This window comes from Takifugu flavidus, chromosome 12, assembly GCF_003711565.1.
Source record: "Takifugu flavidus isolate HTHZ2018 chromosome 12, ASM371156v2, whole genome shotgun sequence".
NCBI lineage: Eukaryota > Metazoa > Chordata > Actinopteri > Tetraodontiformes > Tetraodontidae > Takifugu > Takifugu flavidus.
Genome location: NC_079531.1, coordinates 14,230,663 through 14,252,140, shown reverse-complemented (window position 1 = coordinate 14,252,140; position 21,478 = coordinate 14,230,663). Strand labels below are relative to the sequence as shown.

The window sequence follows — 21,478 nt, the reverse complement described above, 5'->3', positions numbered from 1 at the left end:
CATCAATCCCAAATTCCGGGCGAAGGCCAAAGAGTTCGGCTTTAACCGTCACTCCCACCCGTGTGAGTCTTATGGGTCACGTGACCCAGCAGAATCGGGCAGTGCTGTTTAGGTCGACCTCGACCTTGAGAAAGAACTCTCCTAGCAACGACTTTGTTAGCCTTCACACATCGTCAGAAAGAACCGAACATATGGAGGCGAGCGTGAGCGTCGCGGGGCTCCGGTTGGTCATGTGACCCTTGTTTACCTGCATCTAAGCAGAGGCGCCTCCTGAAGGGGGCTGGACGGGGTCACATGACTGTATGAGGAGGGAGGCAAAGGCTGGGAACTGTGTGTGTGTGTGTGTGGTGTGTGTGTGTGTGTGTGTGTGTGTGTGCTTCAGCAGAGCAGAGAGAAAGTGGAGCGGATCCCAGTGGTGAGACTATTAACGTCTGCGAATTATAAAACTATTAACCAGAATGTAGCTCCCAATTAAAAGATGATTTAATATCAAGATCTGATGGCTGAATTTTGATTAAGCAGAGACCCCATTAGGAGCGAAGGGAGACGGGCGGCGGCGGCGGCGGCCGGGCCGCCGTTTAAGAGGCGCTGGTCTAATACGGATTTGTCTCTTTTTGGGCAAATTAAGGTTAATTGCTTTAAATAACATGGCCGTGAGCAAATGGAGTGAAAGATGTGTTTTTAATTCTCTGGACAGTCAGAGGGACCAGCGGACCCAATGTCTGCAGGAAAACACGCACACGCACACACACGCACACACACGCACGCACACGCACACACACACACACACACCTGGGGACAAGATCCAGATCTGTTCCAGGCTCCAGGAGACCAACTGGAAGCTACAGTAGATGAAGGAGGATCATGCTAACATGTCATGCTAGCCATGCTAGTGCTAGAGTTGCGTTGTAGCGCTGCAGGAAGCAGCAAACTGTTAGCATGTTGAGTTGAGAGAGTGAGCTTATCACGGTCCGGTTAGCTTTTCCCTCAGGAGGGTCATGTGACCACTGAACCTCGTGGAAAACGAGGAAGATTCGTTTTAAAGGTTTGAGCCCGAGCGGTCGGACTCGTACCCTCCACCTGCGACCCGGAGTGTCGTCGCATTCGCAAGTGTGACTTTTCATTTCCTGCTGGAGCGGCGGCGGCGGCGGCGGCGGCTCCCCGCTGCCTCGGTGAGATGAAGCGTAGCGGCGAGGGATCAGGACGGGGCGCTATAATCGGGAGTGACGGCCTTGATTGGTTCAACCTAGCGAAGCAATTCATTAGCATCCTGGTTGAAAAGTGCAGAAGTGAGCGGCAGAGCTCACGTCAACCTTATTTATTTAGCGTCTGTTAGCAAGACCGAGCTAGCAACCTGTGGGTGAACAGGGTGCAGTTCCCTGTGCTGCCTCTGGGGGCGCTGTCGTCCTGATCAAGATCAAAGAAAACTTCCTTTTAAACGAGGAATATGACTCTCCAGCCTCATCAGTCCACACCCGCCATCTCAAAATGGACGCCGGCGGCTATTCAGAATCGGCCACGCCCACATAGCGGCCTAAAGAGCCAATGAGATCCGAGCAGGAAGCCATCCCGAGCACTTCCAGGATCCGAAGCCTAATCAAACATCATTTACTGCTGTTGTATTTGGGCGTCCCGAGAGAGCGGCGCTCCCTGCTCCTCGCCATGGCAACCCGCCTCTCGTTTCAGAAGTGTCACGCCACATTATCATCCGCGCACGCCACCGCGACACGTGACCACATTCATTTTATTTTTTCCTTCCTCTGTTCTCTCCGGAGGACTGAAGATGCGGGATCGACGCCCCTTCCAATCGGGAACAAGTCCGGGCGCTAGCGATGCTAATCACGTTGTATTTTTGTTAGCATTGCTAGCTGCTCGCGTCCATGAAAGCGTGGTGGCGTTTCATGGGGGTCGCAGCTACACGTTTGGGCCAGATGGGCGGAGCCAGACCCACCAGCAGGGGGCAGCACTCGCGTATCGGATCGTGTTCCCAAATACTTTACGGGAAAATTAAATTTGTGTTTTCCGATTTGAGGCTCAAACCTCCGACGGCGAGAAACAACAAAGTCGCGTCCTGGACCGCGAGGATCCGAATGGGGGGGGGGCAGTAATATCCATTTCAGCTTCCGAAATCATTCCGACGGGCCGCCGTCACCTGGATTCTCCCCAGCCGCCGTCGTCAGGAATGCGCCCGTTCGCGCGCATGTAAATAAATAAGCATATTCACTTTCCGCTCTTGTATCGGCGCCGCGACAAATTTACTGTAACATCGAGCGGCGAGGCTCCGGCGCTCCGGCACTCCGGCGCCGACCACAATAAAGCCGGCAAATTGCTCCGAGATGCAAACATCCCAATAAAAAATCTCATTTCACCCCAAATAAACCGCAGCTTCCATTGATTGGAAAACCACCACTGTTTTCATATCAGGCAAATCAAAAGATACCACACACACACACAACACACACACACACACGTACACACACACACACACACACACACACAGCCCCCCGCTTCCAACCCAAACACAGCACGGCCCCGCGGCTAATGGCCTCGCTTCATGCATTTAGCATGCACAGCAAATTAGGAGCAGAGGACGGAGCCAGGTTAGCATCTGATGCTAGCCGCGAGCGCGTGGACGACTGGAAACACCGGCATCCTGCGACAGAACCAGCCGACCCGGAGACGCCACACGGGGAACCGACCAGTGTTTCCGTCCCTACTCCCATTTCCTGGAAGTCTTTGCTTCCGAGCCGGCTGGCCCTCCCCACCGCCCCGTGCTAAGCTAAGCTAAGCTTTTCCCTCTGCGGGACGCCGGACCTGCCGGCCCTTTTGTTCGTCACCTCGGGAACGCCGCAGAAGTTTTAAAGCTCCCGTAAACTTCCAGCTTTGAAGAGGAAGAAGCGGCGCTGAAGCCGGATCATCCGATAGCATCCGATAGCATCCGATAGCATCTGCCGGCAGCTTTTGGGCCTCTTTGAAGGTTTTTCCCCAACAGGATCTAAGAGTGATCCAGCTGACACCAAAAACACAGTTTTCCATACAAGCGGCTCCGGCCGGGAGGTCAGAGGTCAGAGGAGGGGACACGGCTACAGCTCAGCCGGAAACAGGTTTTCCAGGGAAATCTGTGGAAACATCTGTCAGCTCAACCTCCCGGGACCCAAATGGACCTCTTAACGCTGCTAAACACACAAACTCCCACCTTACAGGTGCAGCCCAAACATTAGAGAGAGAGAAACATTAGCATTAGCATTAGCATCGGAGTTCCCCGCGCAATCCTGTTGCCAGAATCCCACTGCGATGTAACGTTCCGCTGGCCCCAGCAGACGTAAATTAGCGTGTAGCCGCGGCGTTCCGATCCACCTCGTACCCAGTAAATCAGATTCCAGACCGGACGGCGGCGCTTATTTCCATCAGGTGACATTTGTTAGCAACTATCAAGCGGGAGGAGCAAAGAGCGGCGCCGGCTAACCTTTCAGCTGTGAATTATGGGAATTTACCTTCATGCCTGATTGCGTTTGCCGCCGCCTTTCGTGTCTAAATCAAAGGCTGGGATCTGCCGACTCGGCACTTCCTCCCTCCTGCAAGGGCAAAGTCGGGGGGGGGGGGGGTGACATTTACAGCAGGCCAGAGCCTCGGACTGCCGCCGCCGTGCACGCGTGCACGTGACGCATCACCGTGAGCAGCGGCGCCGTCCATTCCCGCCTCAGCGACAGTCGCTCCCATTCCCGTTTTTCCCAGAATTCTTCTCTTGTTTAGTCCAGAAAGGGAGAAGAGACGTCTGGCGAAGGGAAGGCCGCCGGCATCAGATGCTAACGGCTAACACGCTAACAGCTAACACGCTAACGGCTGCGCTGAATTCATGCAGAGCTCATTAAGGGTAGAAGCAGCGTCCGACGGCCTCGTCTAAAGCTAAGCTAAGCTAACACCTTCCAATACATGAGGAGGAACAAGTTGGGGTCATTAGCACTCGTTAGCACGCTTAGCTTAGCCTGTGTTTTGAGACTCCCGGGCTAAGCTAAGGCGCGTTAGCAGTGATGCAGAAGTCGCTGGGATGAGTAGCGATAATGTCGACCGAAGCCGAAGAATCTCGTGTGAGATTGCATTTTCTCTCCGTGTTTCCGCCTTGGAAAAGCGGGAAGACCGCTGGGCTCGACTTCACACGACGGCGCCGCCCGGTTCTCATTTCCCGTCGGAGCAGCTCAACAGGTAATTTTCCGTCTGAGATTCCCGACGCTTTGATCAGAGGAGTGACGCTCCGACTTCACAGCTCCGATTGTGTTTCATCGGGAACCGTAGCTCCTTGATTTTTCCTGTCTTGACGAAGACGGAGCGGAGATGAAGGCGGAGGGGGCGGGGCCAGCAGGAGATTCCGGATTAGAGCTCCGTCTCATTAAACCTGCGGTTGAGATCGGTCATGTGACTCACCCTCTCCTCCCAGAATTCCCTGCCCTTCCTGCCCCCCCCCCCCCCCCCCATCTATTAAGGCAAAGTTAATTAAAGCACAACTCACTGCCTCAGTGGGGGGGGGGGGGGCGCCATTATAGTGCTGCATTTACTCACCATCGTCAACGTATAGCGCTCAGCGGGCCGCCGCCGCCGCCGCCACCACCTCTCCTATCCATCAGCCCAAACCGGCAGCGCTAACAGCGCCCCCCCCCCCCCCCCCCCTTCAGCTCCACGTGGAAAACATTGAAAATTGGAAGCTAAAAAGAGAACAAAGTCTTTGAAACCTTTTCCTGTTGGTTTTAGCTTTAGCATTTTAGCTTCAGCAAAATCCCCTCCCTTTTGCTAACGTCCTCCTGGTCTTGCTAGCGGCCTCCTGGTCTTGCTAGCGCCCCACTGTCTGTGCTGCTAATCAAGCTAGCGAAGTTGGGATAAAAACGACGGAATGCTCAACACAACCATCTCGGAGCCTCCCAAACTCTTCCCAAACTTCCCTAAAATTCCCCCTCTGATTTGAGCACCAGGAAACGCTCCCTCGTGGGCCGTTAGCTAGAACGCTCCCCTTAAATATTCCCTGTTGGGCTACAGAGGGTGGAGCGGAGCCCCCCGTGCTCCCGCTCCGGTCCCCCCCCCCCCCCCCCAACCTGCTGCGATTCCATTACCCGGCTGCCTGTTCCAGCCCTCCGATGTTTCCGTAGCATATTAAACAGATTAATAGAACGACGCTCCGGGGAGAGAGCGGCCCGTCAATCTCAGGGAAAAACACAAAAGCAGAAAATTAAAAAGGCCCGTGGCTGAACTCCGGCGCTGATAAAAGGAGCGCCGGAATCTGGCACGGAAGAGAGGGGAAAGAACCAGGCGGTAAATATTTATCCTTCCGTCCTGCTTATAGCACACACACACACACACACACACAACACACACACACACACGTGGAGGCCACAGTGCAAGCTGGAATGACAACGTGGAAAATTAGCTCTGAAAAGATCAAAGAATGTCGGAAAACGCGGAACGTTCGGCTCTTTTTGTGCTTCTTCTGCTGTGTTTTCCTGTCACACTTTTGTTCACCAGAGAATTCCCGACGTTAACTGGCTGTAAAACCCGTCGCCTTCCCGTCGGGGGGGGCAGCGAGGAGAAGCTGGAAAATTGAACATCTGCTGCAGGAGGGAAGAATCCTGAGGTTCCAGGAACGGAGAGATTAGCATCTGTGGCTAACGAGCCTCTGTATAACGAGCGCTAACCTGACGGCAGCAACACCACAGAAGAAGGTGCGGACGCTGATCTCCCGTGGCAACGGTGGCACAGCCCAGGATCAGCCCAGGTGCATGCTGGGTAGACGCGGGCGGGGGGGCAACCTGCTGATCTCAGAGCTGCAAATCATCTTTAATAGTCGTTATCTTGATGCTTCATTACGCTAAACTATCTCTGCTAGCACCCGCTAATTCAATGGCTCTCCGATGGCCTGGGGGGTGGAGGGGGAGGGGGGGTAACGGCCGTTGTTCTATTAGCAGGTTAGCTGTCCTAGCACGAGGAAGAAGACGCCATTTTAGCTTAGCTGTTAGCCACAGAAAGTGAGGAGGAGCTGGATCACAGCGCCTGGTGGTGGGAGGAGGAACTGCAGCCGCTGGAGTCACAATGATCTGAGCTGCGACGGGTTCGGAGTGTTCCTGAGACTCACCGTCCCAGATCTGGGATCTGGGATCTGAGATCTGAGATCTGAGATCTGAGATCTGGGATCTGGGATCTGAGATCTTCACTCCAGACACGCGGAAGAACGGACTTTTGGAGTTTTCCGATCTAGAGATCGGCCACCGGGTGGCAATGAGAGCAAAAGCAGATCCGGAGACCTGTTGACCTCTGACCTCTCTGTTGACCTCTGACCTCTCCGTTGACCTCTGACCTCTCAGTGCAGCACAAAGCTCACGAAGGCTTTCTGCAGGGGACCAAACGTGTTGCCTCCTCCTGCTCCTCCACCCCATCCTCTCATTCACTGCCCCCGGGCCCCGCCCCAGACCCCCAGGCCCCGCCCACCAGGTCCCGCCCCCAGTACCCCCAGCCCCGCCCCCAGCACCCCCCAGCCCCGGTCTGTTTTCATTCCTCTCCTGGAGGAGCAGTAATTTGGCAGCGAGTGACCTTTTCTCCTCCCATTTGGCTCCTCGCCGTCGCGCTCGCCCAACGTGGCGATGAGGCGAGGCAGAGGTGCCCCCCCATCTGAGCCGTGCACACAATCACCACGTCACTCTCCATCTCTGGGGGGGGGGGGGGGCAGGGTCCATACAGGGTCTGGTTAGCATGCTCATTTTGGTGCTAACCCCTTAGCATCACTTTAGCGGCAAGTTATATTTATATAGTCCAGAACAACCGACATGAGTCCAGAACGACAGACAGGAGTCCAGACATGAGTCCAGAGCGACCGACATGAGTCCAGACATGAATCCAGAATGACCGACGTGAGTCCAGAACGACCGACGTGAGTCCAGAACGACAGACATGAGTCCAGAACGACAGACATGAGTCCAGACGTGAGTCCAGAACACCGACATGAGTCCAGAACGACCGACATGAGTCCAGAACGACAGACATGAGTCCAGACGTGAGTCCAGAACAACCGACATGAGTCCAGAACGACCAACATGAGTCCAGAACGACCGACATGAGTCCAGACGTGAGTCCAGAACAACCGACATGAGTCCAGAACGACCGACATGAGTCCAGACGTGAGTCCAGAACAACCGACATGAGTCCAGAACGACCGACATGAGTCCAGACGTGAGTCCAGAACAACCGACATGAGTCCAGACGTGAGTCCAGAACACCGACATGAGTCCAGAACGACCGACATGAGTCCAAAACGACCGACATGAGTCCAGAACAACCGACATGAGTCCAGAACGACCGACATGAGTCCAGACGTGAGTCCAGAACGACCGACGTGAGTCCAGAACGACCGACCGCATAACCCAAGAGAGGGAAAAAGAAGAGTCAATATCAGGTTTTCTGGCTGCTGGTCAACACGAGGCCACTTGTTAGCATCCAACGGTCAGGTTAGCATAGTTAGCATAAGTCGGTGTGAAATACAGCGAGGTGCGGAAGAGCGGAGAACATGTGTTGGGACATGAGCCACCATGAGGAACTAAAGAGGCCGAGGATGGGAGAGCGTGAGAAGAGGTGCCGCCGTTGCTAAGCTAGCGGAACAGCCTCAGCGTGTCCGCCGCTCCAGAGGAACCGCGGAGGTTTATAATCTGTCAGCACCGACGTTCCGAATGTCTGAGACGCTCCGGAGAGAATAACTCGCCAATCGCATCAGCCAGGAAATGGAAAAACAGGCTGAAAAAGCGGCTTTGCTAACAATCGGCGTGAAAAACGGGACAAGTGTGCAGAGGTGTTGAGGCTACGCAACTTTAGCATTAGCATACGGTGTCCGAGCGGAGAGGCGGCGGTCGGGATCACCTTCATCCCTCCTTCATCGGGAAGAGAGGAGCAGACGCCAGCCGGCACTTCAAGTCGTCCTTTACAGAATCGGGCGCCGCCGCCGCCGCCGTCCGGCTAATGGAATAATTAATGGAACTTTTGATGTAAAACAAATGCTGGAGTTAGCGACGTCTTACAGGACGAGCGAATCCAAACAGATCAAAGATCCTCCAGTGTGAGAGAAGTTCCACACGTGAGATGAAAGCAGCGGCGTGCTAGCGTGGAGTCGCTTCTTCGTCTAACGCCGGGTTTCAACCCTCCGCCCAGCAAGGACGCGGCGACCCTCTTACACGCCGCCGGCTAACCGCTAACGTAGTTCTGACATGAGCTCAAAGCGCCGTCCTAAAATGTGATCACGCCGCGTGGTAGCGAGGAGATTAAAGCGCCCTGAACGACCTCCGCTAACGCCAGAGGGGAGGGGTGGCGAGCGTGATCCAGATCCACCCCAACGCCAAATGTTTGTTCTGAAACGGCTCAGAAATCAGGTGATTCCAGCCTAGCCTAGCCTAGCCTAGGTTTGTGATATGTGATACCTGTTAGCGCGCCTGTGGCGGCACGCCGGGATTAGGAGGGATGGCGAGATGGCGAGATGGCGAGATGGCGAGGGAGGGAGGGCGGGCCGGGTTTTACATGTGCTGCATGTTGTCGGAGGCAGACGAGCGACCTTCAGCGCCGCCGCGCTCGGCTGCTAACGGCGGCGGGATGAGGGTCGTTCCAGAGGACGACATGAAATGAGCCGCGCGCTTAAAGTTGTTCAATTACATCATCCGTTACATCCTGGTACTGGCGAGCGATCAGGGCCGATACAAAGGGGGGGGGGGGTGCTAACATCAGGGGGGCTGGGGGGGGTATGGTGGAGAGAGGGGGGGGGGCTAACATCGAGGGAGGGGGGCAAGTCGGACACTATGAGGACGTCGGAGCTTTTACATCTAAAAGTTGCCCCGATTCCACACATTCGTATGCTAACTTTTTGTAGCATGAAAGGAGCTAGCGGGCGCTAGGCCACATGCACCTGCTTTACCATCCTAAAATCCTGCCTTCCATCAATCCTTCCTTACTCCCTTCCTTCCTGCCTTCCATCGTTCCTTCCTTCCTTCCTTCCTTCCTTCCTCAAACTCTCAGCTCGTTGGAATTAGCGCAGGTTTGTGCTAACGTGATGCTAACGGAGGTCACTGGTGGTGCATTAGCATTCAGCTCTGTAAGTTTGGTCTAATGCACCTACGTGCATCTGGCTGCATACATTTAAGGGGGGGGGGGTGAGTGGTGGTGGGGGGGGGTTGGGGGGGGGCTACTTTCAGGGGATTTGCAGTAATTATATGACAAAACGGCGGCGAGTCTCTCCGGGTGCTGAGAGGCTCACGGGTCGGGGGGACCGAGCTCTCTGGGTCTGGTAATTTGTAAATGTCATTCAGGTGGAGTCCTCCGTCAGCCGGGGGGGGGGAGATGAGGGGGGGGGAGATGGGGGGGGCGGAGATGGGGGGGAGACGGGGGGGGGGGAGATGGGGGGGAGATGGGGGGGAGGGGCAGCAGAGCGGCGCCGCAGCCTTTTCAAGTGTAGCCTGGAGAGTCCTTGAGCCGTCGGTCTGCTCCCAGGACCTGGTAAGAGCGTGACCTTTGACCCCCCCACCCCACCCCACCTCCGGAGAGTTGACGTTACCTTTGTCGAAGACTTTTGGGTCCAGCTCACCGTCCAATCAGCACATCAGCAGTGTCCCCGCCTCTACAGGTGGGCTCCCAGGGATGCTAACCAGGACGCTAACCATCAGAAACAAGACTAAAGCAGCATCACTCGCGCTACGCTAGGCCGGGATAGCATGACCGTCGCTAAGCAACCAATCATTTTCTTACTCGAGACTCAACACGAGGACGAGGACGAGGACGGGGGCCCGATGAGACCCCGGCTGATTAGAGCCGCGCTAGCCGGCGACGCACCAGACGAGCAGAAAGTGTTTTCCCCCGTTTAGCTTCATCAGGACGCCGCCGTCAAACAGCGCCCGCTGATGCGCCATCACATTTGAAAAGACGCCTCGTTCCGGCCTTAAGTGGCCAATCTGCGTTGCCCCGGAAACGGCAATTTGGGGTTTGTCCAACAAAGCGGCAGCTGCTGCGGAGAGGAATATTCCACAGATCAAAGCGGCGCCGACGGATGCGGCGTTTAACGAGCGTGTTTATGGAGCCGAGAGCTTCCCAGGGTTCTCCCCTGGTGATGGGACCGTTAGCACTGTGGCTAATGCTAGCGTCAGAAGGTGACGCTGATCACCAGAGTCTCTGTAGCTCCATGCTACATGCTCAAGAGCTAACCATCAAAGAAGCATCAAGGAACACCAGAGAGAGAAACTTTGGTTCTTTCCCGCTCAGTCGTGACACGCGAGCTAGTCTCAGCTAGCAGCTGGTCTCAGCTAGCAGCTAGTCTCAGCTAGCAGCTGGTCTCAGCTAGCAGCTGGTCTCAGCTAGCAGCTAGTCTCAGCTAGCAGCTAGTGACCACAATGGCGGGAACCATCAAAGACCTCTGGACTCTCTGTGGGCGTATTTCAGCTAGCATCAGTCAGATACGTCTGTTTCCCCGCGTAAACCCCGCCCCCGCCGCCACCGCCACCGCCACCGTGTGGCGGCCGCCTGAACCCCGACAGCGTTGCCGCGGCGCCGCTTCTTTACCAAGTGTGTGAGGAACAAATAAACAGCGTGACATAAATTTCCCGGCGGTGACTTTTATGGCTGGAAGTGAGGAGAGCCGCTATCAGACTATCGGGCTTTATTACAGCGGGAATAACGGCGCCGGCTGGAGAGGTTATACGCTCCCGTCTCGCCGGGCGCCATCACATCTCGCCATTCCGCTCCGGCGTGATTGTTGCAGCGGCAGGTCGTCTGTGATGGGCTATTGTGCCGCTCTCCAAGAGAGCGCTTCACCTCAGCCGCCGCCGCCTCTCCTCCCGTCTCCATCCTCTGCTGATCCCCCCCCCCACGCCGCCACCTCCCCCGCTCGCCCACGCTCGCCCTCTCTCTTTTCTCCCCGTCTGAATAAAGAACTCTATCTATCACAGCCAGGCCAAGACTCAATCTCTCGCCAGCGCTCCGGCCTTCGATCCGCTATCTTATAGAGCCGGAACACACACACACACACACACACACACGCACACACACACGCACACACACACGCACACAGACACACACACACACACACGGGGAGAGAAAGACGAGAACGTCCAAATCTGAGGTGACCATAATTCCCAGTTTTGGCTAAAGCTAAAAGGTGTCGTTAGCATAACTTCTGAAGCTTATCAGCGGCTACAAGCTAAGCGCTAGCTAGCATGTATGACGGACTAAACAGGAGAGATTTCACGGAACTCCGCCGGGCTTCACGCTGCGTTCCGATTGGTCCGGCCTTCGGGTCAGCGGCGCCGCAGAGGTTAAAAAAATTAAAGACGCATTTGATGCTATAAGTAGCTTCAATCTGTGAGCTGTGAAATTGAAAACGGGCGACTGACAAAAAGGCCTTAAAAGATTACGAGCACTCGAATTAACTCGCCGTTAATTAGCTTAGCGCAGGTGTGCTGCTAAATGCTAATGACACCGGACAGGAGCGGATGGCGCCCGCTTCCGTGGCGGCGCCGCCGCGGGACGACGGGTCAGAAAGGAGGCGGAGGTGTCGGGTTCTAAGCCGGTTCGGCCCGGTCCCCTCGTCACGCCGCCGCCCGGCGCCGTGAGAGCTTAGAGGGAACCGGCCCATTCGGATCCTCCGGCTTCTTTATCGCCGACACAAGTGGTGCGGAAAAAACTGCCGGGGATTAATTCCGGACGCCTGGCAAATACGCAGAGCCGGGATCAGCGCTCCCGCTCGGAGGCGGCGCTCCTTTAAAGTGGCGCTCTCCATGAACGGTGGGACGGGCCGTTCCATTGAAGCGGCGCCGGGGGGGGGGGGCGCCCGACTCCCCTAATGCAGCTGGAAATGGTGTCAGAGGACAAAATAGCGTCCGTGTACACGCCGATAAGGGAATTACGGCTCCGCCCCCAAACGCCCGGGAAAGAGTGTTACGGCTTTGTTGCCTCTGAACCGGGCCGGGCTGGTGCGGATCACCCCGGAATGTGGCGGGATTTGGGAGGGGAGACACTCAGACGATGTCGCTCTGTTAGCTCCTGTTAGCTCTAACGATGCTAACAGGAGAACGGTTGGACCCACCTGGACCCGGGTCCAGGTGAGACCACCTGCCGTGGACGGTTCGGAGTCATCGACTCCAACCCAGAACCTGCGTGTGCAGGTAGCATTTAGCCTCCAGCTACGTTAGCATGGCGGCGTTTACAGGCAAGCTAATGCGCTCCATTTAATTTAACAAAGAGTGTGTATCTGCCCCACACACACACACACACACACACACACACACCACACACACACACACACACAGCGTTCCCGTCTCCGTGCCGACAGCGATAAGGATTGTTACGGTGGACGCAGCGGAGCTTTGTTTATGTGGAAAGGCACATCAAAGAGAATTACCTGGGGGGGGGGCAAAAACATCAAGTTTCCCATTTCGGAGTCATTGGCGCTCCGATGTTTTCCTAAGTTAACGACGATGGCTTTTATGATGTGGTCGAGCGGCCGAGGCGCTCGGATCCCCTGAGGATGTGGGACCAGACCGGGTGGCTGACCATGGGGGGGGGGGCGCTAGCGTTGCTACGCTAGTAAAGTGGCTGATAAGGTGACCCGAGGAGACGTCAGCGATCGTTGGGAATGTTGATCGTTCCCTCCTCTTCCTAAAACTCTTCACCTTGGGGGGGGGGGTGCATCGATCAGACGCTAACCCCCCCACGACCCCAGGTGGTTCCGGAGGAGAGCGCAGAGCCGCCACGCGTGGTCGGACAGCGTTTGTTTACGTCTACAGGAAGTCCTTTATGGCCTCGGACTCAAGGTTAGCTTCCCGGTTAGCTACAGTCGGGTGGCGGCGCTCCCTAACGGCGGCGCTCCCATCAGAAGGGACACTTCCTGTCGGGGTTCGGCCTTCTGACCAATCAGATCGCAGATGTGCAGCAGCTCGACTTCCTGATTGGAGGCTCCCAAATCTCCGGACAGGAAGTCGGGTGGACCCAGCTCACGTCTGACCGGTTCCTGTCGTCTTTTTCCCGCCGTCGCTCACAGATCCGAGCGTCCAGGAGATCCCAACGTTCCGAAGGTTCTCCTGGTTTTCCAGGGCAGCAGATGGAGCGACCCGCAGCAGCGCAGCGCCATCTAGCGGCCAGAGGCGGGAGGGGATTCTTCAGGCTCCAGTTTATGAAATGTGTCGTCATGGTTACGTTTGATCAGTTTTAGATCCCGGAATATTGATCAGGGATCAGTTACAACTGCTGCCACACACACACACACACACAACACACACACACACACACACACACACACACACACACACACACACACACACACACACAGGATCAAAGGGATAAAAGAAGCGGATGGAAGTTGAGGAATTTTTCATTTACAACAAGGAGATTCACTTCCGACCCATAAAAACCAGGAGGCGTGTGTTAAACATTCTGTCTTTTATTAATCAATAATCAGATCAGTGAAATAAATCAGGAATTCCGATTGTTCCGGGATCGACTGACGGGTCCTCAGAAGGATGGTAAAACACACAAACACACGCGATCGTTCCATCATTGGAAATAGAAAATCAGGATAAAAATCAATAAAAGTGGGATAAAAACAAGGGTTTTGTCTCCATGGTAACGGCTCGGAGGCCTGACCCGACACCTGCACGCTGGTGGGCGGAGCCTCCCGCCGTCTTGGCACCTTCTGCCCCCCCACCTGCGCAGCCCGCCGCCACGTCCAGAATTTACATTTTAATAGGCGGAATGTGGGAATGTGGGATGCGGGGGGGCGACAGCTGGAAACAGCTGCAGCGGGTTCCCACCGGAGCCTCGCACGCCGCCGGAGCCTCGCACGCCGCCGCCACCGCAGATGATGATGTTTGCAGCTCATGTGCGGCGGCGTGTTCACAAAGCAGATCGCCGCGGCGAGATCTTATTGGCGGCGTGCGTCAGGGGCGACCGTGAGGGCGTGTCTGACCTTCAGAGCCCCGCCCCTTCTGAGAGGCTGCAGGTCACTTGGCGTGAGCACAGAGCGTGACGGTTCCATCACGGCTGCCATTAGGCACCAAACAAAAGGCCCCGCGGGGGGGAGGGGAGGGGGCGCCCCCCCCAGAGCTCAGCGAGGGACGGCGAGGGGGTGGACGCCAGATTCGGGCGGAGCTTAGACACCCCCACAGTCATTTTGCTTTGATGCGCTTCAAATGAGCTTTGATGTTATGCTGCTGCTGAAAGATGAAAGAAAACGTTAAAAAGCCGCTGTGCACTGACCAGTTACGAGTGGGCGGAGCCAGAGATCACGCTCGCTCACAGACACTCGTGGCGCCTTAATCATGAAGGGGGGGGGGCAGTGTGATATAAAACCAACCAACAGAGGGCGTCAGAGGTCACCCTAAAATAACAACCAAAGATCAAAGCTTGAGCAGACGGGTCCAGGGGCCCCTCCCACTCCGGGGCCCCTCCCACTCCACCTTTCACCGCAGCTCCAGGCGCCACAACCAAAGCCCCGCCCCCCCTAATTAATAACTATTGAACACGCCAACAACAATCAACACTCATTAAATGGTGTTTCTGTTGACAAGAGCCTTATCAAAAGAGTGTGTGTGTGTGTGTGTGGGGGGGGGGGGGGGGGGTGCACGTGCGTGTGCACGTCAACGCATAATAAGTTAACGAAGTGCCTGGAGCCACAGTTTTAATTCAGAATCTGCTCCGAGTTGCCAGAGTGAAGTGTGTGTGTGTGTGTGTGCGTGCGTATCTGTGTGTGTGTGTGTGTTTTATATCACAAACTGCAACCGCAAGAGAATAATGGCCCCAAAAGCAGCTAATGCTAACATTAGCCGAGTAAACGACACCACAACCATTTAGCGGCGGATATTAGCCGTCGGTCGGTGGCGCCGTGCTAGCAGCTCTCACATGACTCGACTAGCTTAGCGCGCCAACGCAGTGTGACTCCTACGTAGCGTAACATGTGGCCATGCTAGCGAAGGCTGGTCATCTGTGGATCACCTCTGGGTGGCTGCCCGGTCACATGACCCACGTGGGCCGGGTGGTCACGTGACCCACGCGGTCGCCGTTTCAGAGCATCTTTGCTAACGAAGGAGGATGAACCAGGTCGTGTGATCTCCCATGATGCTCAGCAGCGACGCCCATTTATTGAACACATCGATCACGACCCGGAAGCACGTCCGAGTGTCCTACATTCCACCGGGAGATCCGGGTGCCCGGGGCCCGCCGGAGCTCAGGCACACAGAATTCCTGTTTTTGGGGACGATTGTGTTGTTTTTTAACGGCTGCTGAACAAACAAACTTCCTGAGACTTTTCACGTGGCCGGATTGTGCCAAAGAATGCTAAATCCCATCAGCGCGGGTGGAAATCGGATCAAGGTTAGCGCCGCGGCGCCGATGAGAAATATTTGTCCAAACTGTCTTGGTGCGACCGTAAGACGGAGCGGAATTCCGCCACAAGGAAAACAGCCGCAGCCCGGATGAAAGGACACTTTGGGGAGGCAATTGTAGCTGCGCCGCGGCGCTAATTGTCCAGATAGCTCGCTTCGATCTCCGGCGGCGCCGTTCGGCGCTTCTCACCTTGTCCACAATCAGCGGCGAATCGATGGCGGTCCTCGTTCGGAATTTCTAAATCAATTTTTAATGAAAAGCAGAGAAACGCTGCAGCCTTGAGGAGCCGGCGTCAATGCTGCCTGGGAGAGCGGCGAGCCGGGAACGTCGCCCACGTTCCCGCGCGCCGCCACTACCGCTATTGCAATTACGCCTGGACAAAGAGACGCCGGCGTTGTCGCGCGTGATTAAACGGCACAACTGGGATACAGCGACGTTCCGTCCCCTCCATAATCCACCACAACCTTTAGCTGCACCACGGTTGTGGCGCTAGCTTAGCAGCGACGGGTGGGAAGCGCTCCCGAGTCCTCGTAAAATCCACACACAACTTTTTGGAAGCGACCACTTCACTTTGTGTGGAAGCGCATCATTCCCAGAGACGTATTAGCTTTATGAAAATTAGCCGCGTCGGTTGTTTTACTCTGCGCTCAGCACGCAGACACTCATTAGCTCGCAGTAAATTGCGAGAGCGCGAGCTCATTTAGCTAACAGCTACGACGGGAGAAGCCTGGAATTGTCTTCTCCACATGTGGGAAACAGGCTGAGGTCGTTAAAACATCGACCACAAAGGAAAACATGATTAAACTGATGTTGAAGCTAACGCCGCTGACGCCGCTATTGCTCAAAAGCAAAAAAACGGAAGCTTAAACAAAATCCAAACAACCGTGGGAGGAAGGAAACAATCTCTTCGGTTTCAATCCAGATTTCTCCGTTAGCATTTTTCCAGGAATTTGGCGGCTAACGTTTCCCGGGCGAACACATTGGCGGTCGTGTTTTTTGCCACCGTCAGGTATCGTTAGCGTTAGCGACGTAATCTGGAGGTGTCGGGAAACTGTGACTGAAGCTCCCGACGACACGCCGGCGTATCGGAAAACACCGTTAATCACGACTCAGCAGCTGGGAATGCTAATTGTGGGGGAGGAAATAACAAGACCCAGAGGATGCTTCTATTTATCGACACCCCGACTGTTGGTGATAAGGGCGGTGTGTGTGTGTGTGTGTGTGTGTGTGTGTGTGTGTGTGTGTGTGTGTGTGTGTGTGAACGCCACATATCAAGTACAAATTCTCACGTTTTCCGATTCCTCTCAACATCAAAGGCCTGTTTTGGCGCCAAGTTTTGGTTTCAGGGTTGAGGTTGTACCTGGATTTCGGGGTTCAGTCGGGACGGTTCCGCCGGAGGGCTCGGAAAAGTGGGAGTGTGAGGTCCTCACAACGATAGCAGTGTAAGCGTGTGTGTGTGTCAGCAGCTGCTAGCTTGTTCCCGCGGAGGGGGCCCGCTCCACTATTCATCTAAATATCTGATTGAAGTGAGCAGAAAGCACAGTTAGCATTTTAGCGTTCCTGTCCTGTTTGCGTCTATTATACATCATCTTTTTCACGCCGCGGCTCATCCTCCGTGGCGGCGGCGAGCAGTGGCGAGCAGCGGCGAGCGTCCTCTAAGCCACTCGCGGGGTAATTGGTTTGAGACCTTCTGCAAGGACAAACAGGTAGCGGGTGGAGGACAGCAGCGTGAGACAGGACCCCGGCTGTCAGGCGGACAATGAGGCTACGGAACGCCGCCGTGCCGTGGATTCCCCCACCGCCACGTTTGGAATTCTGTAAGCGAGAGGCCGCGTCGGCACTTTGTGGAAGCGCTGACCGACTTCCTGAATAAACGCTTACGGCTCCGTTTCCTTCGACGGACGCCTGAAACACGCCAAAACCGGCTGATAAGCCGCCGGAAGTTTGTCCTCCGGGACGCCGTCCTGGACCGGTCACATCAAAGCTAAAATGGCCGCTAAGAAAACTACCCCCCCCATATTGCTTTTAGAGACTGTTGAGCCTAAATAAGAGCAGGAAAACAGCCGTTATTCTGTCCGACAGGAACTCTCTTCCTGAATCCACCGGCGTTCCCAGTGGCTCATTAAGTGATGCCGTAATCCAGTGGCTAAGCACTGCGGCGCCGGCAGAAGCTAACAGCGGTGCCGCTGACAGAACATCCATGGAGTTCATCAGCTGCCGTTGACCCGGAACGTTCCGACGCCTGAAGGGGATGGAGAGGAATTTAAACCGCTCCGGGTTTTCCCTGGAGGGAACTTCCCGCCACCTTTCCCAAACCGCCGCTCCTCGCGTGTGTGAAGACACGCCAGGGCCCCCGCGTGGCCGTTTTGGGGGCCGCCCACAGACGCGGCCGCCCCCCCCCGGCGACCCCGGTGACCTCCAGCGTGTCGGAGCACCTGAGTGTTCCCGGGAAGAGCGAGTCGGAGAGCTGAACCGGGTGAAGAAAAGATTGTTATTAAAGCCGCGGCTCAAGGAGGCCTTTCACTCGGGGGGGGGGGGGATCGATCGTAGGAAGCGTGTTCCTCCCGCCCCACGCCGAGGTGAAAGGGGAAGCGGAATGTCCTACGGAGTAATTACAGGAGGACCTGGTCTCCACGCGCGCTGACCCGCGTTCCCGCCGGCGTGTTAATGATCAGCGCTCATAATGAACCCGTCCGGAGGTTCCGGGGCTCCGTGGTCGGAGCGCTACTGCCCCCCTGTGGAGGACGGGGCAACGGCAACCCGCTCCAAAACCTGCTGCCAGAAACTTTTCCAGAATTCCCCAGCGTAAAAGGGAATTTTACTGCGTTTCTTTCCTCTGAAGTGTGCGGAATATTCAAAAGTGAGGAAAAATTTTAAAAAAACAGGACATTTTATGTCAATTAAAGATTTAAGTGAGGGGATTTCTCTGTAGTTTTACGGCTTCACAAAGTGTTTTTAACCTTTTTTTCCTCCGGAAAACCAGTATTTTCCCCACCAGAACCAGGAACAATCATTGGATAATCACTTCAGAGACAGCAGCCAACTCCTGTTTGGGGAAATATTCCCAAGGATTAGCCTGTTAGCTCCCGGTTAGCTCCCCGTTAGCTCCCCGTTAGCTCCCCGTTAGCTCCCCGTTAGCTCCCCGTTAGCGGCTGTGTCCGTGTTTCTCTGGTGGAAGGAAGCGAGCGCCCGGATTGTCCGGTCCCGTCCCATCTTAGACCGTCCCGTCCTGTCCCGGCTCGGACCGTCCCGTCCCTACGACAGCCCCGTCAACCTCTCACTAACCTCCCACAGCTTCTTGGCCACGGCATCGTCCCGTCCCCGCGCTCCCACCTGCTGCGGCGTGCAGCGGGAGAAGTGGCGCCCGCTGAGCGGCTCGATGCCCTCCTGCAGGGCGCAGTGCAGCACGGCCTGGGCGCCGCCCTCGGCGTCCGTGAAGAAGAGCTTGGCGAAGGGCAGCGCGAGCAGCTGCAGCCAGGCGCCGAGGCCGCGGCACGTGTGGACGGCGCCTGCAACAGAAACAACAGCTGAGACGTGGCGGCGGCGCCGCCCGTGTGGGCGCCGGCGCCGGTGGGCGGCGGCTGACCTGGGTGGAGGCTGTAGCAGCTGACGGCGGCGCCCTCCAGCCGGTTGGCGAGCTCCCGGGTGAACAGCACGTTGCACAGCTGGCTGCTGCAGTAGGCCTGGAAGACGCTCCACGCGGAATCACCTGAGACCAGGTCCTTCCGGGACGCCAGGAGGGGGAAGTCCACGCGGCCGAGGCGGGGCAGCACGGTTGCCACGGTGACCACGCGGCTCGGCCCGCACCGCCGCAGCCGCTCCAGCAGCAGGTTGGCCAGCAGGAAGTGACCCAGGTGGTTCACGCCGAAAGCCATCCCGAACCCGTCCTCGGTGCATCCTGGACCCATCACACCTGGAAGAGGACAGGTGGGCGGGTCAGCTCCGAGGGTGGGCGGGTCAGCTCCGAGGGTGGGCGGGTCAGCTCCGAGGGTGGGCGGGTCAGCGGGTCGCTCTCTCACCTGCGCTGTTGACCAGGAGGTCCAGTCTGGGTTCCGTCTTCAGGAAGCTCGCAGCGAAGCGGCGGACAGACGTGAGGCTCCCCAGGTCCAGGCGCATGACGACCACCTGAGCGTTCCCGCTTTCCTGCAAACAGGAAGAACAGCCGACTCAAACACTCGCCGTGCCGGGCGGGAGCGGCGGCGGCGTGCTGGCGCTCACCCTGCGGATGTCGAAGGCCGCGGCCTCGGCTCGCTCCTGGCTGCGACAGGCCAGGATCACCCGCGCTCCCCTCTTGGCCAGTGCCAACGCCGTGGCTTTCCCAATCCCGCTGCTACTTCCTGTTTGGGGGGGGGGGTGCAACAGGGTTATAGGTCAAAGGGGAAATGATGACAAAGGCCATGGAAGTAATTAAAGGACCGTAATTAATGATAAGAGTGGTGCGGTAGAATATGCACAACATCCGACAGCTGCTTTTACACACACACACACACACACACACACACCACACACACACACACCACACACACACACACACACACACACACACACACACACACACACACACACACTCTCTTTATGTGTATATTTAACCCTCTTATATCCATATATTCACCCTCCTCATGATGCTAACTGTTTCAGCAGCGTCACACAGGTGAGACGCGTTACCTGTCACTACTGCCGTCTTCCCCGACAGTGTCCCGGACCAGGTGCACCTCGCCGCCCGGAACCAGCCGTAATAAACGGCCACATAAGTGAGGACGGCTCCGGCTACGAGGTACAACAAGGCCGACATGATGTAGCCGCAGCGAGCTAACAGCTGTGGGAAGTTCCTACATGAGCCGCGAGCTTTCCAAAGATTTAGAAGAAAGTAAAAGTCAGATTAGTGTCGCAGCGGCTACGTCACGTGACTTTAACCACTGATTTATTCCTGAATTTAAACAGGTGAAGCAGGTCCGGCAGCGTCAGGCTGCACTTCCGGGTTCGCCATCAGAACCAATCGCTATTAACCAAAGCAACCAATCAGAAAAGAGATGGGCGGGTCCGCGGCGAAGAGCGCCTCACGCTACTGACCGCCAGGAGGCGCCACTGTCGCGGTTTTTAGATAAAATACTGATTATTTCTCACCTTTATTTGAATCTTGACGAATCAATAAATATAATGAACAAAACAATCGAGTGTATGGGTAAAAATAGACCTAAAACCCCCTCAGAGAAATAAAAATCACTTCAAACACAAGCGCAGAGTTTATTTCCACTAAATGGTCTTAACCATTGTTGTGTTTTGGGAACGCCGCTCCTGCTCATCTTCCTGTGCTCCAGTGAATGTTGACGCTCTCTTTATGTGGCATCGACCTCGCGTCTGCACGATTCTCCTTCCGCCTCCTTCTTTTTCAGAGCTGCAGATGAGCAATAATGGGACCATTAAAGCACAGAAGGGACCCAAACATTCAAATTCCTGCCCCAGCAACCTGAAACGTTTCACCTCTGCACACACCTTGTTTGGAAAGGTGGGCGGGGGGGGGGGGGGCATCGATCAAGCCTGACTGCTCTGTATGGACTCTAAACCTTGACACAGTCTCGGCCGTCCACACTTCTTTTGTGCGTGGACTACGAGCCCGAACACGCCCCTGGCTGCAAACACCGCGGCTCCTCGCCAACATCTCGGGCGCGATTGTGCGGAGTCACGGTGACTCGACGGGTCCAACTGGTCCCTGTGATCTTTATCCCAGTGAGGAGTGGAGCAGCCATCCCCGAGCGAGCCTGTCGAGGTAGCATGACTTGCACATCTACACGTTTTCCAGGCTGCTCCGAACTTTGGGAGTGAAACAGAAAAACAAGTGTCATCCAACCACAGTGGCTCCTTCAGAACCATCTAATCTCATCACGAGCCGTCGTGGGACGGGTTCTCCACACCCGCCGGATCCAATTAAAGCTGAAAGGTTGAATTTTCCACGCTCAGAATGTGTTGGTTCATTTTAAGCACAGAAATGTCCTGTGAGCGGCGCCGCTCCGGCCCGACGGGCCCTCAGGCTTGGTTCCAACAGCACCGTCTCTTAACCTCCTGGGCTCAACAACATCAGCAGGTTTGAATTCATGTT

General features: G+C 55.9%; 1 protein-coding gene across 1 annotated transcript in view; it reads right to left on the bottom strand.

The window, feature by feature from the left end:
* The window catches only part of LOC130534989 (dehydrogenase/reductase SDR family member 13-like), an 80,518-nt gene extending 60,156 nt beyond the window's left edge, over window positions 1-20,362 (bottom strand). Inside the window, exons 1-5 of the mRNA XM_057049742.1 lie at window positions 20,047-20,362; window positions 19,600-19,718; window positions 19,401-19,524; window positions 18,968-19,294; window positions 18,667-18,890 (exon numbers count right to left, since the gene is read on the bottom strand). Of these exons, the coding sequence (XP_056905722.1) occupies window positions 18,667-18,890; window positions 18,968-19,294; window positions 19,401-19,524; window positions 19,600-19,718; window positions 20,047-20,173 (921 nt within the window). The 5' untranslated portion in view covers window positions 20,174-20,362. The remainder of the gene's footprint in view (window positions 1-18,666; window positions 18,891-18,967; window positions 19,295-19,400; window positions 19,525-19,599; window positions 19,719-20,046) is intronic.
* Window positions 20,363-21,478: the final 1,116 nt, after the last annotated feature.